The 19,401-nt window shown below is 36.5% G+C and overlaps 1 protein-coding gene across 13 annotated transcripts in view; it reads right to left on the bottom strand.

Moving 5' to 3' along the window:
- Positions 1–19,401, bottom strand: part of PHF14 (PHD finger protein 14) — a 230,174-nt gene that overhangs the window by 153,459 nt on the left and 57,314 nt on the right. For all 13 annotated transcript variants that reach the window (XM_055115712.1, XM_055115713.1, XM_055115707.1 and 10 more), the window contains one exon: positions 3,862–4,021. In XM_055115712.1, the coding sequence (XP_054971687.1) occupies positions 3,862–4,021 (160 nt within the window). The remainder of the gene's footprint in view (positions 1–3,861; positions 4,022–19,401) is intronic.

The raw sequence follows: 19,401 nt of genomic DNA, 5'->3' as shown, positions 1-19,401 counted from the left end.
TAACCAGAATATATAAGGAGTTCAAATAACTCCACAGGAAAAAATCTAATAATCTGATTAAAAATAGACAAAAGATTTGAATAGACATTTCTCAAAAGAAGACATATAAAAAGAAGCTCATATGCTAAAACAAGCATATGAAAAGGGACTCAAAATCCTTGATCGTCAGAGAAATGCAAATCAAAACTATCATGAAATATCATCTCACCCCAGTTAAAATAGCTTATACCCAAAAGACAGGCAATAACAAATGTTGGCAAGAATGTGGAGAAAAGGGAACCCTTGTACACTGTTGCATGAAATGTAAATTAGTACAACCATGATGAAGAAAACTTTGGAGGTTCCTAAAAATTGAGCTGCCATATAATCCAGCAATTGCACTGTTGGGTATACATCCGAAAGAAAGGAAATCAGTACATTAAAGAGATATCTGCACTCCTATATTTGTCGCAGCACTGTTTACAATAGCTAAGATTTGGAAGCAACCTAAGTTTCCATCAACAGATGAATCCGATAAAGAAATTGTGGTACACAATACACAATGGAGTACTAAGCCATAAAAAAGAATGACAGCCAGTCATTTGCAACGACTTGGGTGGAACTAGAGATCATTATGTTAGGTGAAATAAGCCAGGCACAGCAAGACAAACATCACATGTTCTCACTTATTTGTGGGATCTAAAAACCAAACAACTGAACTCATGGACACAGACAGGAGAAGGATGGTTACTAGACATTGGGAAGGATAGTGCAGGGAAAGGGCGAAATGGCGGGGGGAGGTGGGAGATGGTTAATGAGTTGAAAAAGTGGAAAGACTAAGACCTACTGTTTAATAGCACAACAGGGTGACTACAGTCAAGAAAAACTAAATTGTACACTTAAAAATAACTTAAAGAGGGTAACTGGATTGTTTGTAACTCAAAAGACAAGTGTTTGAGAAATGGATACCCCATTCTCCATGATGTGCTTATTTCACATTGCATGCCTGTATCAAAACATCTCATGTACCCCACGAATATACATATCTACTATGTACCCACAAATAGTAAAACTATAAATAAAAAATAAAAAAGGAGAGCATGCCAAAAAATTTCCCACAGCCAGGTTTATAAGTCTTACTCTCCATAAGATATAAAATAAAAATTTAATGACAAGAATGTACTGGTTTTCTTACATTAAATCACATCATTTTCTATGTAGAACTTGTGGCTCCCATCAAGAATAGAAGGAAAAAAGTCTAATTAATCTCATGTGATAGTGAACTTCAAAACCTTTTTTATTCTTTATATACAATATTCTTTCTTTTTCCCTGTTTTCCATTTGAAGCTCATATACTAAAAGGCTTGTTGAATTTTCTTGGCTTTTTATACCTTTAATCAAACTAGTATTACGTCCTTGGAAATACTGTGAAGGCCTATAATTTCCAGTACAGCCTACAGGCGAGTGTAGACATTAGCACAAGTGTTCAAATAGTATATAAAACAATTTTTGCCAGATTGCACCATCACAGGAAGTGTCTACTTATGTAACGTCCACAGTATCCAAAAAAAATCCCTCAGTAAACCTAAATGGTAAAGAGGCCTCAGTTTTCTTCATTCAGAAACAACTTTGCCAGTTGTTTTGTCTATTATGATAGCATGAAGTAACCACTACTTGACAGTGTCCTAACAGAACTTTTAAATTATTAACAAGAAAAACAGTAAAATAAATTCTCTTCCCTAAAAGGAAGTTCTGTCTTTCCAAAACTGCCTTACTTATTCACCACAATTTATCACCAAAAATTTCAATTCTCAGGACTGGAAGAGTTACCAAAAAAAAAAAAAAAATCTATGCATGAGCTAATACTCCATGATTACCTAAAATAAGTGGAGCAATAATGGTAATAAGAAAGCACTAGTAGCAGCAGTAACGGCAGTAGTAAGAGTAAGGAGACATTTACTGACCACTTATTATGTTACAGAAACTGCTAGTTGTTTCTCATGGATCATCTCATTTAGTCTTCTCAACACTGCTAAGGAAACTGAGGCATAAAAAGGTTACATCACTTGCCTAAAATTATAGCTATTAAAAAAAAAAAGACTAGAATCCAAAAATAGACAGTCCAACTTGAAGGTGCACTTAATGCTTACTAAACTCCCTAATACTAGGCCACTGTCAGGCCCAACTTAGAGTAATGCCTATGCCTATGATACAGACCACAGATTCATGTCAATACATCAAATCATTTGTTATATATTTTATTTTTGGATAGACAATAAGGAAGGAGAGGTAAGATTCTTTGGTCATTTGTCCTGAACATCAACACATGGGATTCTCCAAGATTCAATGGTAGATTCTACGCTATCCCAGCAATCTTGTATGGCAACATTTCTCAAGGATCAGTCCACCAATTGAGGCAAAAATGATAAAAATAAGAGAAAATTTGTTTTACTTTACTAAAGTAAAATTTATTAAATTTAAAAGCCTATCCTTTATTTTAGGACATAATGTACCCTAGTTTTTTTATGTTAAAATACAGGAAATGATGGTGATAATTTATATAGGTTGCTTTGCTGTTAATCTTGTTTTTAATATAAAGCATGTTTAATAAAATACTAAAACATCCTTATGTGACAAAATAAAAATTTAAGTACCCCCCCCCCCTTATATTGGAGAGGAAGAGGCAGAGCGTGATCTCCACGAAATACAAAAGGTTGAAAATTACTCTTAATTTTAGTCACCAACCCTAGATGGTAGTCTCCTGTAAAAAAAAAAAACATGGAAGATGGCAACACCATTATGATGACAAGTGCTCAAATGTGTTAACAAACATGAGTGTGAATGTAGTAAAAAGAACACAGGTCTTTGTGCCACTTATTGATTTAATTGCCTCTCACGCATGCTTCGATACCTACTCTGCAATAATGGACAGAATTTCTTCAGCATTTCTTCTCAGAGTGAGCATAACACTAAGCTCAATGGTAGAGGGAGCTATAAACTCAATGGCAGGAGGTCTCGTAGAACGGAGGGGCTTTTCAGCAGGTATGGGTGGAGTACTTCCTCCTGTGCTCTGACCCAGCTATATACACAGTCCCTCAGTGACCTCACAGCCCTGGCCCAACATGAAGATCATTTTTCCATGGCCCTCTCAACACAGATAGCATACTCTCCAGGTTTCAAACCAGTGTCCCAGTTCTCCCTGCAGACTGTACCCAGCCACCTACTTGCCACGAACTGAAGACAAAATTTGGCCTAGGCTATAACCAGCATACTTCTCTCCATCCAGTAGGGTTTAACTATAATTTCTCCAACAAAGCCTGAACCCCAACCTAGGGTAGGAGGTCATCATTCCAATTTTGTCATTCCTTGGATAATCTCCCTCAGGCCCAGAGCATCCTTTAGAGTTTTTTTATACCTTATAGTGACTCTTTTATCACAGCTTAAAAATTCTTTATACTAAACTTCTTTTTAAATCACTGTATTAAGTTCTATCTCCTGATATAAAATTATACAGATCTAGGTTCAAAATTGACCATTCACCAGTTTGTGGTGTTGAACTAATAAGTTATTTAAATAATCGGAGCCCTGGGTACTATACACCTATAAAATGAGAAACGTTACCACTTGCCTCATCATAGGGTCAATTATTAAGATTAAATAAGATTATGGATGTAAAGGCAAATGCAGGTACTCAATAAATGGTCTTTCCTCTCACCCTTCTCCATCTGTATCCCACTGGTCATTTATTCTATGCCAAGAAGATACAAAGAAGCAATCAAATGAAAGTGTGTAACCTGGATAATCATAAACAGAAGAACAGGGAAGTCAAAGGCAGACACATTATAAAGCAAACATATGAACCAACATAATTAGGACATTAACCTTCCAGCATCTGTCTCCTTGAAAATTCCATCCTGATTAGGACACAGTTCACAGCTAGGAGAAACACCACATTTACAGGCATCACAAAACCAAGGTTCAGTGGAGTTTTCAGAAGCTGAACTCATAATAGAGTCACTCTCTCCATCAACTCCATAACAACCTAAAAAAAACAAAAACACTATGATTAAATAGGGTTTATTTTGTTAAAGTCACATAAAATCACAAAAGAAAAAGAATAGCAAAGAGATGAGGAAAAAGATATGAAACACCAATGATTTATAAGAAATGTATTAAAATACAGAAATAAACTCATTTTATATACTTTTTCACCTAATGTAGTATACACAATGAAATAAAAGACATTTTAAAAATAGTTTCAGTCCTACTGTAAAAGCATTAAAGGTGGGAAAACAATAAATTTTTAATTTAAAAAATATAAAAATTAGGCTGGGTGCAGTGGCTCATGCCTGTATTCCCAGCACTTTGGGAGGCCGAGGTGGGCAGATCACCTGAGGTGAGGAGTTCGAGACCAGCCTGGCCAACACGGTGAAACCTCATCTCTACTAAAAACACAAAAATTATCCAGGCGTGGTGGCAGGCGCCCAGAATCCCAGCTACTCGAGAAGCTGAGGCAGGAGAATCACTTGAACCCTGGAGGCAAAGGTTGCAGTGAGCCAAGACTGCGCCACTGTACTCCAGCCTGGGTGCCAAGAGCAAAATTCCATCTCATAAAAAATAAAAATATAAAATATAAAAAATACAAGTTGTCATTAAATAATTTAGATTAATTATTGGTTGGCAAACACTTATTGAGGTCCCTTTGTACCCGGTACTAAAATATATACATAAAAGATCAAACTCATACAAAACAAAGATACAAACCAAAAAGTCTTTGATCTAATTTTGGAGGTGGCAGATTATAATACAAACAGGTATAATACAATTGTAAAAGCAAAGTTATGCACCTAAAGCTATAGAACAGTTTGAAAAGTTCAGAGTAGTAACATTAGACAGACTGAGTTCCATGCACAACTGAGCCAATCTCTAACTCTATGATGTATTTAATCTGTTCAAAAACTTTAAATTATTCTTTCTGTGAAAATTTGTCTATAACTGAAATGGATGAAAACAATATGTCATTCTCTTTTTTCCTCTTATCACAAAACTCAACATTCTGAGAGGAGTTCATCATATTATTTAGGCAGCCAATGCAATAAAAATCCTTAAAGATTCTCATGAACACACCCAACAAACAAGATACCTTGGCAATGCTCTTTACACTTTAGAGTAGGACATGTCATACTTCAATTCAATTGCCCTCCAATTATCAAAAGCAAAGTTGCCTTAGATACATCTCTGGAATTACAAGTTACAGTTGACAATGGAACAACACAGGTTTGAACTGGTCAGGTGCACTTATATGCAGATTTCTTTCAACACAACACAGAGTGAAAATACACTTGTGGGATACAAAACTCACATAAACAAAGCATCAACTTTTCATAAACCGAAGTTCCCCAGGTCCGACTGTGGGACTTGAATATGTGCTAATTTTGGTATCTGCAGGGGTCCTGGAACCAATTCCCTAGGTATACTGAGGGGTGACTGTATATTTAAAGTTACTATTTAGGCTTCCAGATCTGCCTAAAATTTTTAAAGTATTTTCCCTGATTTTGAGTTTAAAAGAGTAGATTATTTATCAAAGCTGCAATAAGAAGTTCAGGCAGGACTTCATTGACAATATCTTGGTAAATCAGGTTTTGATCATTAAAATTCCTACAACTCAATTTTGTCTGTGAACTCAGTCAGCATTGATGAGGCTGTCGGTACCTTAGAAACCAACAAAATCTGCTAGTAAGCAATGTCACATCCATAATCATAAATAACTTTCTCAGCATCGAGATGCCTAAAAGTTTGTTATTACTACCACCAAAGTATAATAAACATGGAATCTGATAAATGGAAATTGAAAAGTTCTGAGAGAGTATTTCATTCAGACTATAAAAAACCATGCTGAACTACTTACTGATAACCAACAATGAAGTACACTTCTCTACTGATGATAGTCATGACTCCTAAATAGATTTCTTTTTCCCAAATGGTAATGGACATACACTAACTTATTATCAAATTTCCCTTCCTCTAAAAAGGAAGGCACTGCCCTAATGTAAAACATCCTTCAAAGAAACAATTTAAAGCATATATAATAATGAATACATTGCAACTTAATTCTTGTCCTGAAGTATCACCTTTAGGTTTGGGCATTTCTCCAGTCTCCTGAGACACATTTATTACATCTCAAAATAGGTCATTTCTAAAGATAAAATAGCAACCATCCCAACATCCTTTTGACCAGGTTTATTCTAAGAGGGTAGGTCTTGGTGCCAAGTTCTAAGGGGCACCCAAAGTAACACGCAATAAACTGATGACATTAAATAAGCCACAATGAGAAATATTTAACATGATCGTCTCCTAAAAGACTTCACCATATGGGTAAGTTTATATATATCCAATGTAAGATCATGTGATTATTTGACATGACAACCAGACAACCAGGAGCCTAAATTGGAGCGTGACCTCTCACAACCATCAAAGAAATTCAAACTAAAATAAATAACTACAGTATATAAATGAATGAATACTGAGTTAAATCACCCACGAGAAAGGAAAAGAGCCATATACAATTAGTAAATATTTTTAAATTACCAACATTAATTAACTAGACGTCATTATATGTCAGTGGTTACACGTAAGTATTTCATTAAAACACTACTTACCAAATATAGATCATAATTAAAATAGCCTAATAGCAAAAAACTAAAAAGTTGGTTTGCAGCTATGACTTACACAAGCTGCTTCAAGCAACTGTTTAATTGTTATCCTTATGCTATTCAAAGGTTTTATAACAGTGAATTTTAATAAAATCTGAAAGTCAGCCAAGGCGTGTAGTTCATGCCTGCAATCCCAATGCTTTGGGAGGCTGAGGCAGGATGATCGCTTGAGCCCAGGAGTTTCACATCAGCCTGGGCAACATAGTAAGGCCCTGTCTCTACAAAAAATACAAAAAAGAGTTTAGCCAAGCATGGTGGCACACACGGTAGTCTCAGGTGCTAGAAAGGCTGAGGTGGGAGAATCACTTGAGCCTGGGATGTGGAGGGTGCCAGTGAACCAGCCTGGGCAACAGAGCAAAATCTCGTCTCAAAAAAGTATATATATTTTTTCAGATTATGCATGTGTGTGTGTATATATGTATATATGGATTTCATATATACTATGTTAATAGTTATGCTAAATATAGTTAATATTAATAGTTATAAATTAAACTATATAATTAATTTCATTTAATTAATATTTTTAATTAATATACTTTAATACATAATTATATGTATCATATATACGCACACAATCTGAAAGTCATATAAAATGTCAAAGAAGAGATTTAAAAGGAGTTAGACTATAACACACAAGATAAGCAAAGGAATCAAAACTCATTAATTTCTTTAATGTCATCAAATTGTGGTTGGCAATCATCATCTTCATCACCTTGGGTAGATATACATTACTTTAAATGCACTATCATAAAATTAAAAGGAAATATAATTTTATTCTTGCGATCAGTTTTATTTCCAATAAAAGAATAAAACATTATATTCAAAGAAAAATCATAAAATGAAACAATATCATCAATCTATTTTCTCAATGTGCTATGCAATACCACATGGGAAAAAATATATATTTTATTTACAAAATAATGTTCCTTTGAAACAAATTCAAACTAGATAAAATCTGCACTCACACAAGTAGGCAATTACCAAGAGAATAAAGCCCTTAAGGAGCTATCCAATTTATTAACTTCATTCAGCCAAATCAAGGTAAATCACAGCAGTTCACTTTTTCAGAATAAAGAAAATTTTCAATTATATTTTTAAAGAATATTCCACACACATAGCAAACGTGCACATTTGCACAGAGTTTTAAACCTCCTACAAACAATCTTAGGAACGATTCTGAAATCCATTCCCAGGAAATTCTTCCTTTGTAATCTGGAAGAATGGTGTTGTGCAAGCTCAAAGAACAACCAGCAAGTCTGTATGTATTTTTTCTTCAGCTTCACTGTCCCTGAAAAATGATCCATACTGTGTCATTATCTTTATAGAGTTCTTTACTTGCCACTTTTACCTGCCACTTATCCCATATTTCTCTGTCATACCTGTTGGGTTTACTGAGCTCTAGACCAAAGTTCTAGCACTGTACATCTGCTCCAATTCATTTTAATTAGTGACTAAATACGTTCTAAAATCTTTCTCTCTTCCATATAAAACATGAGTATGGGAAACATATTTTCTTTTTCATATGGGTAAACAAAATAAACAATGTATAAACACATAAAACTCATTTCATATGTGCTCAATGTGTTTCCAATGGGTAATACAGAAGACATGTTTCTATGGCCACTTAATTAGGATCAATCTTTGACTAATATATGCAATGTACACAACTCATATTTAAGAAAATAAAAATACGTGTTTACAATTGTTTTGAGTTGTACAAAGGTATGGATAATTCAAATCAGTGGAAATGTTCCCCATTCAGCTTTTCACACAGGTGCCAGTGGACTTTCAGTCTTCCATCTTCTAGCTGTGTAACTTTGAACAAACCAAATCTCTGAAGCTTAGTTATTTCACCTGCAGTATGTGTTTAATAATATCTATCCTAATTATATTTCAGTATATATAAAACAGGTATATAAAAGTTGCCATTTAAAAACTTAAAACACTTTTTTTGTACTTAATATATCATTAGACTTTTGACTATGAAACTCATCAATAAAAAAGACTTTTTTTTTTTTTTGAGACAGAGTCTCACTCTGTCGACCAGGCTGGAGTACAGTGGCGTGATCTCAGCTCACTGCAAGCTCCACCTCCCAGGTTCAAGCCATTCTCCTGCCTCAGCCTCCCGAGTAGCTGGGACTACAGGCGCCCACCACCATGCCCGGCTAATTATTTTGTATTTTTAGTAGAGACGGGGTTTCACCATGTTAGTCAGGATGGTCTCGATCTCCTGACCTCGTGATCCACCCACCTCAGCCTCCCAAAGTGCTGGGATTACAGGCATGAGCCACCGCGCCCGGCCAAAAAAGATTTTAAAATGAGTAATATTGTTTACGAGAAAGACAATACCTACAACATGCATAATACTTGTCAGAAATATATCCCAAAGCATTGGTCCCCAACCTTTTTGGTACCAGGGACTGGTTTCGTGGAAACCAATTTTTCCATGGATGGGACAGGGGGATTATTTTGGATGAAACTGTTCCACCTCAGATCATCAGGCATCACATTCTCATAAGAAGTATGAAACCTAGATCCCTCATATGTGCAGTTCACAATAGTGTTCGTGCTTCCAGGAGAATCCAATGCTGCCACTGATCCGACAGGAGATGGAGCTCAGGCAGTAATGCTCCCTCACCAGCCGCTCACCCCCTGCTGTGAGGCCCAGTTCCTAACAGGCCAAGGACCAGTACCACCTGGTTGGGGACCCCTGTCCTAAAGCACAAAAGAAGTAAAGTACCAAATGGTTATAACTTGAACATATTCTACTATCCAGTAAACACTCCTAAGGATATCTTTTTGCATACACTAAAAAACAAAAATGGCCTTGGGCTAGGCTAACAGTAAACTGAAAAATAAATAGGGGGAAACATCTCTTAGTAAGCCTTATCTCATTTAATGAATAGCAACTAAACCTGAGGGCAACTGCTAGTAAGTACACTACCTAACTTCTGTCAAGTACTAACATATACCTGACATTCTCCTTCAGACACACTACAATCAGGATATCAGGATAAGTGACATCACGGTCAGAGGTACCCTAATATTAGAAGATCTTCCCACAAAGACATTTATACTAAGTGACACATTGCAGCCCTCAAATTTCAAAAAGAAAAGAGATTTAGATGAAGTGAGCACTCTGAAAAGTAATTACAGTAAACAATTATAAATTCAATAAGCGAAATTTGGCATACTATCTTTTAGCAAAATCTCAACTTAAAAATCTTTATGCAATTACTTGAGAATAAGCATATTTCTCAAAAAAAAAGAAGATAAAAGAAATGCAACAAAATACTATGGCTGTCTGGATATCAGGACAATTAGAAATGTTTTTTTCTTCTCTCTGTTCTATATTTTCCACATTTTATTTAATATTCATGTATTATGATAGGCAAATAGTTTTCTCTAAATAAAGTATTCATGAAGTTCATATTTAACCATGAGATGTTTTTTAAAAATTGCATGGCTGAATTACAATATGGAAGTCTGTCACTGTAAGCACCCGTATTTAAAAACAAAAGACTCTAGCAACACTAGCTACTTATTACACTTTTAAAATGTCCCTTTCTTTGGATTGAGTTTTAGATAAAAATTCATTTTGAAACTTAAAAACTAGTCCCAAAAGAGTTAAGGGGGAAAAAAAAATCTACAGGTGTTAACTGTACAGAAAATTGTAAACAATAAAAAAAATCACAAAGTTAAAGGATACAGAACAGGATGGAGAACATAAAAAACATTTGCAAGGATGGAAAATATTTGCAACACATATAACAGACAAAGACCATTAAAAAAAGAATTCCAATAAGTCAATGAGAAAAAAAGAGAACCTAATAACTAGGCTTTTCTTTTCTTTCTTTTTTTTTTTGTGAGACGGAGTTTCGCTCTTGTTACCCGGGCTGGAGTGCAATGGCGCGATCTCGGCTCACTGCAATCTCCGCCTCCTGGGTTCAAGCCCTCCTGGGTTCAAGCGATTCTCCTGCCTCAGCCTCCCAAGTAGCTGGGATTACAGGTGCCCACTACCACACCTGGCAAATTTTTTGTATTTTTTGTAGAGAAGGGAGTTTCACCACATTAACCAGGCTGGTATCAAACTCCTGACTTCAGGTGATCCACATGCCTCGGCCTCCCAACGTGCTGGGATTAAAGGTGTGAGCCACCGCGCCAGGACAAGAAATGACTATGCTTTTCACAAGACAGTGCCGAAAGTGAAGGAAGCTCCTGTCCCTCCTAAAGCTGAAGCCAAACCGAAGGCTTTCAAGGCCAAGAAGGCAGTGTTGAAAGGTGTCCACAGCCACCAAAAAAAAGATCCACACGTCACCCACCTTCCAGCAGCCCAAGACACTGAGACTCTGGAGGCAGCCCAGATATCCTCGGAAGAGCACCCCCAGGAGAAACAAGCTTGACTACTATACCATCATCAAGTTTCTGCTGACCACTGAGTCTGCCATGAAGAAGATAGAAGACAACAACATGCTTGTGTTCACTGAGGAAGTTAAAGCCAACAAGCACCAGATCAAACAGGCTGTGAAGGAGCTCTGTGACATCGATGTGGCCAAGGTGTCAACACCCTAATTCGGCCTGATGGAGAAAAGAAGGCATATGTTCGACTGGCTCCTGATTACAATGCTTTGAATGTTGCCAACAAAATTGGGATCATCTAAACTGAGTCCAGCTGGCTAATTCTAAATATATGTGTATGTTTTCACCAGAAAAAAAAAGAAAAGAAATGACTAAGAAAATGACAGGCAAGTAACAGAAAACAAAATGTGGCAAATGGCCACAAGATGCCAAACTTCATTCTTAATAAGGTGAATGCACATTGTAATAAAGAGATTATATCCAAAAGAATAAAAGAAAATTTACAAATATGCAATGTTATCAAGTAGTTTGTGCGTTGTTGGTAATTAGTACAGTCTTTTTGGTAGTCAATCTGGAAATGGTTTTTAGAAGTTTAAATACACTTATCTTTTGACTAAGAAATTTTACTTCCCTGTAATCCCAGCACTTTGGGAGGCCGAGGTGGGCAGATCATGAGGTCTGGAGATCGAGACCAACCTGGCCAACATGGTGAAACCCCGTCTCTACTCACAATACAAAAATATAGCCGGGTGAGGTGGCGCATGCCTGTAGTCCCAGCTACTCAGGAGGCTGAGGCGGGAGAATCGCTTGAACCCAGGAGGCAGAGGTTGCAGTGAGCCGAGATCTCGCCTTTGCACTCTAGCCTGGCAAAAGAACGAGACTCCGTCTCAAAAAAAAAAAAAAAAAAAAGAATTTTTACTTCTAGGTATCTATCCCACAGAAATTATTACATATATATACATGGCACATGTTTGTCAGCACTATATATAAGTGAAAAACTTGAAACAAAAAAATAAGTACATTATGGTTGAGCCATTCTATGCGTCATTAAAAAGAATGAAATATCCCATATACACTGACATGAGAAGAATTACAGAATTAACAGATGAGTGAAACAAAGCAAGTTGTAGAGAAATATCTTTGGGATTTATCCAGTTTATTTAGAGGTAGAGACAGAAAAGTGGTGGACAAAACAGAGAAAGAGTGAGAGAAAGAGAGAGAAGTGTTTGTGTATACACAAGGGCCTGCTTAAAGGACTCTCACTGGTCAAATTTGGACAATGTAATAAGTAACAGAAACAGCAATCAGTTAATAGATTATAACATATGAGCTCACAGTAATACTGAAAAGGAAAAAAGGGGAAGAGAATTTCTTTACACAGTAAATGCTTCCTAATAAATGTAGGAGGAATTAGAATTGGAATTAGCAAATTTCCATCTTGCAGCCTACATATGTAATCAGTGTAATTGTAATCAGTGACTTTGACAAGGATGCTAAAACTATTAAGTGGAAAGTTGCTAGAGAATGGCATATTAACAGAGTCTCAAAGTTATTACCCCACAGATTTATCATTAATTACAAATAGAAAAAAAAACCTTTAAAATTAAGAGGTCTGTGGTTGACACCACCTAAACTATCACCAATAATGCAATAAATTGACATTATACATTTTTTTTTTTGAGACGGAATCTCGCTCTATTGCCCAAGCTGGAGTGCAGTGACAGAATCTTGGCTTACTGTAGCCTCCGCCTACCAGGTTCAAGCTATTCTTGTGCCTCAGCCTCCCAACCAGCTGGGATTACAGGCTAATTTTTGTATTTTTAGTAGAGACGGGATTTCACCATGTTGACCAAGCTGGTCTCGAACTCCTGACTTCAAGTGATCCACCCACCTCGGCCTCCCAAAGTGCTGGGATTATACGTTATACGTATAATTATACGTCTTTTGATGTGATATAATGGGAACTAAACACCAGCACAATACTCTTACAAAAAAAAAAAAGTAAACTGAATCTAATCACAAGAAAACAATCAGATATATCCAGACTGAGAGATATTCAATATGACATTATAAACACTAAGATTCTTCAATATGTCAACATCATGAACACCACAAAATGGCAGAAAAATTGTTCTAGATTAATGGAGACTAAAGAGATATAACACAAGTGCAACTCATGGTACCTGAATGGATCCTGTGGGGTGTGGAGAAACCATAGTGACAATAGAGGTATACAGATTATAAGAAGAGTGTGCATATTATTGGCTATTAAATTAAAAATATATATTTGTGTATATGTATGAGCAAGCAACCAAAAAAAAAAAAAAGCCTGGAAGAACAAACACTAAAGTTTTAAGCATATTTACCTCTAGGTGGTATGATTATGAGAGATGTTTTCTTTTTCTTTTCTTTTTTTTTTTTTTTTTTTTGAGACAAAGTCTTCCTCTGTAGCCCATACTGGAATGCAGTGGTGCAATCTTGGTTCACTGCAGCCGTGAACTCCCTGGCTCAAGCGATCCTCTGCCTCAGCCCCTCAAGTAGTTGGGACTACAGGCGCAAGCCACCACACCTGGCTGATTTTTCTGTATTTTGTAGAGACAGGGTTTCACCACATTGCCCAGGCTGGTCTCAAACTCCTGAGCTCAAGCGATCCACCCACCTCAACCTCCCAGAGTGCTGGGATTACAAGCATGAGCCACCAAGCCCAACTGGGAGATGTTTTCTTAGCTTATTTCTACTGATGTTTTCCACAATGGACATATATCTACATAATAAAATAAAGTTAAAAAACCCCTGGTACACAAGGTACAACAGATGGGGTAGATACATACCAAATTGTTAACAGTGATTCCCTATGCAAAGAGAAGTCGAGTTGAGACAGACAGCATAACTATTTTTACATATCTACTCATATGTCACTTATAATTAAGAATATTTTAATGAATTAAGATTTTTCAAGGTAATAAACTTGTACTGTGTATGGGATTCATGCTAAATGTAAATTTTAGCTGTTCTTGTCACAAAAACAAAAAATAGGTAATTTCTGCAGAAGGATGGACTTGGTAAACTTTTTAAAAATTGGGTAATTATGTGAGATGATGGATATGTTCATTTCCTTCACTACAGTAACCTTTTTACTATCTATATGTATCCCATAACAACATATTGTATACCTTAAATATACACAATAAAATCTTTAAAAATAAAATTAAAAAGATTTTTCAAATCTCCAAATAACAGGAAGACAAATGGTAAACACTGGCTTAACACCTATGTATTTAGGTTATATTTGTGGAACAAGAGGAATCTGGGTAAAAGGAAAAGCATATATGAAAGCCCCCAAACACTGGAGAAAAAGACAAGTCATTCAAATGGTCAGGGTATGGGATCTCAGAGAGTCCTGCTATTAGCGTGAACTTTATTTTAAGGGACTGATTTTAAGCAGAAAATAATATGAACAGATATGCACCAGCACTTTGGGAGGCCAAGGCGGGCGGACCACGAGGTCAGGAGATCAAGACCATCCTGGCCAACATGGTGAAACCCCATCTCTACTAAAAATACAGAAATTAGCTGGGTGTGGTGGCACACGCCTGTAATCCCAGCTACTTGGGAGGCTGAGGCAGGAGAATTGCTTGAAGCTGGGAGGCGACAGTGAGCGGAGATCATGCCACTGCACTCCAGCCTGGTGACAGAGCGAGACTCCATCTCAAAAAAAAAAGAAAGAAAAATCACCCTGAAGACAGTAGAAGAGCTGGAGCAAGAGGTGGCACATGTCTTTAGCAGATACTACCCAAGCTTCCATCTGCATTGACCCTCAACCTTCTATTGGTGCTCACACCATTAATTTTTGTCATCAGCATTTCATTTTTGCCTCTTCTTTCCTGTGTTTGCCCTAACCATTATTAAGAGGATTAAAAAGTCTTAATTTTTGGCTGGGCGTGGTGGCTCACGCCTGTAATCCCAGCACTTTGGGAGGCAGAGGCGAGTGGATTACCAGAGGCAGGGGAGTTCAAGACCAGCCTGACCAACATGGAGAAATCCCGTCTCTAATAAAAATACAAAAAATTAGCTGGGCGTGGTGGCGCATGCCTGTAGTCCCAGCTACTCTGGGAGGCTGAGACAGGAGAATTGCTTGAACCCAGGAGGTGGAGGTTGCAGTGAGTCGAGATTGCTCCATTGCACTTCCAGCCTGGACAACAAGAGCAAAACTCCGTCTCAAAAATAAATAAATAAATAAAATAAAAAGTCTTAATTTTTAGAAACCTCACTGTCAACCTGATACTTGCCTTATACCAGGAACCATACTTCATTCTACATTGCTCTGGCTTCCCCCTTGACCTACACCTGTGGCTGTCTAAGCTCCAGCATGACATCGTCCACATTGTAGAGTTCCTTTTATCCCCCCATTTTTACTTTCTTCTAAACCAATGTCTCTCAAAGGATGATCCTTCCCATCTCCTGCATGAGGAATCTTGAGGCACCTTTTAAAATTATACACATTAGGGGAGGCTGAGGCAGGAGAATCACTTGAACTCAGGAGGTAGAGGTTGCAGTGAGCCGAAATTGCGCCACTGCACTCCAGCCTGGGCAGCAGAGTGAGACTCTGTCTCAAAACAAACAAGTAAAAAACAACACAAACAGAAATAAGGAGTAATTTCCTCAACTAGAGCATAAAGAAACTACAAAAAAAACCTATCGCTAACATCATACTTAACGATGAGAAACTAGAAGCTTGCCCACAAAGATGAGGTATGAGGCAAGGATGTTCTCTGTCAGTACTGCTTTCAACATCAGGTAATAAGACAAGAAAGGGAAATAAAAATATACACACTGGAAAGAAAGAAATAAAATTATCTTTGCTTTCAGATGACATGACTGTCTAAGTAGAAAATCTGGAAGAGTAGCCAAAAATTTCCTGGAACTAAAAAGCAATTATAGCAAGACTGCAGCATACAAACTTAATATACAAAAGCCAATTGCTTTCTTATGAAAGCAATGAACAAGTAGAATTGAAATTAAAAACAAAATTCCATTTACATTAGCACCCCCCAAAAAATAAAATACTTAGATATAAATCTAACAAAATATTGCCAAGATCTCTATGAAGAAAACTGCAAAACTCTGATGAAAGAAATCAAACTAAATAAATAAATGTTTATTATGTTCATGAATAAAAAAGCTCAATATTGTCAAGATGTCATTTCTTCCCAACTTGACCTATAGATTCAATAAAATCCCAATCAAAATTCCAGGATGTAATTTTGTAGATACTGCAAACTGACTCTAAAGTTTACATGGAGAGGCAAAAAACCCAGAAGAGCTAACATAATATTGAAGGAAAAAAAACAAGTCAAAGGAGTAACACTACTCAACTTCAAGACTTACTATGAAGCTGCAGTAATCAAGACAGTGTGGTATTAATCAAAGAATAGATATATAGGTCAGTTGATGAACAAACTGAGCCCAGAAAAAGACCCAAAGAAATATAGTCAACTGATCTTTGACAAAGGAGCAAAGGCAATATAAGGGAGCACAGACAGCTTTTTTAACAAATGGTGATAGAAAAACTGAACACACACATGCAAAATAATGAATTCTGAGACAGACCATATACTCGTAACAAAAATAAATTCAGACCCAAATGTGAAATGCAAAATTATAAAAATTTTTAAATTTTTAATTAAGAAAATTTATAATTAAAAAATTATAAAACTAGAAAATAACACGGGAGAAAATCTAGATAACCTCAGGCATAGTAACGACTTTTTAGATACAAGACCAAAAGCGTAATAAACAAGAGAAATAATTTATAAGTTGCACTCCATTAAAATGTAAAACTTCTGCTCTGTGAGAGATACCTTCAAGAGAATAAAAAGACAAGCTACAGACTGGGAGAAAGTATTTGCAAAAGACCTATCTGATAAAGAACTGTTATCCAAAATATACAAGGAACTCTTAAAACTTAACAATAAGAAAACAAACCAATTTTTAAAAATGGGCAAAAGATCTGAATAGACACCTCATCCAAGAAGATATACAAAAGGTAAATAAGGGTGGGTGTGGTGGCTCACGCCTGTAATCCCAGCACTTTGGGAGGCCAAGGCAGGTGGATCACTTGAGGTCTGGAGTTTGAGACCAGCCTGGCCAACATGGCAAACCCCATCTCTACTAAAAATAAAAAATTAGTCAGGTGTAGTGGTGTGTGCCTGTAATCCCAGCTACACAGGAAGCTGAGGCACGAGAATTGCAGGAACCTGGGAGACAGAGGTTGCAGTGAGCCAAGATCCCACCACTGCACTCCAGCCAGAACAACAGAGCAAGACTCCATCTCAAAAAAAAAAAAAAAAAAAGGCAAATAAGCATATGAAAAGATACTCCACATCATACAACAGAAAGTCCAATAATACAACATACAAAATCAATCATACAACAGAAACTCCAAAATTAAAAAGGGAAATGGGAAATTATTTAAACTAGAGGATGAAAGTAGTAGCGTAATTTTTTAAGTCAAAACGTATTTTTGACCTTTTTGCATCTTTTGCATCTTTACTTGGAACATATATAAAGTTCACAGAATTCAAATTACTACCAATAAATTAATTATACAAAATAAAGATTCACCTAAAGTGGTCAAAGACTATTCAGCTTCCCTATTTATGCATCAATTTCCCTCTCCTTCTCTACTTTCTTCCTTCTCTGTAACAAAAATAGGTCTCCAATTCTAATGAATTAGTTTTAGGAATTAAATGAGTTATCATTAGCAAAGTCTCAAAAATATTTATAACTTGGACTGCCATCAAAGTCAGTTAAATCAATTACACAAGAAGAGTTGTTACATGACTTTATATAGACACAACATCCTGTTGACTTAATTGGCATTACCACTCAGCTTGATCATCTCATTTGTCTGCCTTGATTCAGACTTTTTAAATGTTTCTGAAAATCAAAGCTACTTTGGAAAGAAGGTAGATTTTCCAGTACCGAGGCTATTCATCTGAAGCAAGGGTCGTATTATGAACTTTTAATAGCTGTAAGCATGTCAGTGGAACTAATGTTGTGCCCTTACAGAAATCTATGTTTATCTGAACAATGAATCTACTGGGAAAGAACTCATCCTAAGTTAAGAGTCCAAGGAGCAAAACATGACTCAAAAACAACAAAATAGAGAGTGAGGTTCATTCTGAAATGTACATGGAACTAGTCCCCAGTGGACTCAAGCTTGTGTCCTAAAGTAAAAGCTATAGTAAAAGAGTTGCTTTACTATTATAGATGTGAGACATTGAGACCACAAGGCATCAGCAGCCCAAATATCAGCAACGAGACAGTACCCTCAAAGCAGATAAGGAACTATATATTCAAATATCTCCAGGGACTAGGCAACTAACAAAAATGAGTAAGTGGTTTGAGAGAGGACTGTAGTGAACTGGAGACCACAGGCCTTACTAGCAGGGGGCAGCCTTATTCAGCTCCAGCAGATTGTGCTAGAAGAAAGTGAAAAGTACTGCAAGGGCAGGCATATGCCTTTAATGCCTTTAGTCACAGCTACTCAGGAAGCTGAAACAAGAAGATTGTTTGAGCCCAGGAGTTTGAGGCAAGCCTGGGGCACTCCATCACTTAACAACAACAACAACAGCAAAAAACCCTAGTGCCGCCAGAACTTTGCAAAAGAAGCTTGAAATCCTAAATGTGTACCATTTCCCAATGTCTAAATGTTAGCAACCAATTCAATTACTCAAAACTACTGTGCTGGCCTAAAAAAATACATCCATAGTCAATGACCACAATCTAAGAAGTAGACCTAGGAACGACTTAAGAAGTAGAGATGGTACTCAGCATTATAATGAAGCAGAGAAAAATAGAGATAGTGCCCTCAGCATCATAAGAGAATCACCAAAACTGACAGAACTCATCATGACTGTATCACACATCAGCAATGACATTCATGGATATAAGCAGCAGTAACATGTTTGTGATCATCAGTGATCAATGTAACAAACACTGCCAAAGTAGCTGCTACTCCTGAGTTAACATATTCTTTACCTACTCCCAGGAATCTGAACCACACCTGGAGAAGAAAAATACACATATATTCAACCATGTTTACTTTTCTCAGTAACAGTATTCATTACCACTAATATCATATTCATATGAATATGATATTTATATTAATGAGCCCTTTATATTCATTACCACTAATATCAAGTGGTCTTATTGCTGTGTATGTGTGTGTATATATACATATATGTGTGTGTGTGTGTATACATACATATTTTAGGTATATGTTTCCTTATTCAGTTTATTCTCCCAAATAAATTTATACAACTCTGCCTCCCCAAATCTCTAACTC

Source organism: Pan paniscus, chromosome 6 (genome assembly GCF_029289425.2).
Source record: "Pan paniscus chromosome 6, NHGRI_mPanPan1-v2.0_pri, whole genome shotgun sequence".
Lineage (NCBI taxonomy): Eukaryota > Metazoa > Chordata > Mammalia > Primates > Hominidae > Pan > Pan paniscus.
Note: the sequence above shows the minus strand (reverse complement) of the source record. Positions and strands in the feature narration are given on the sequence as shown.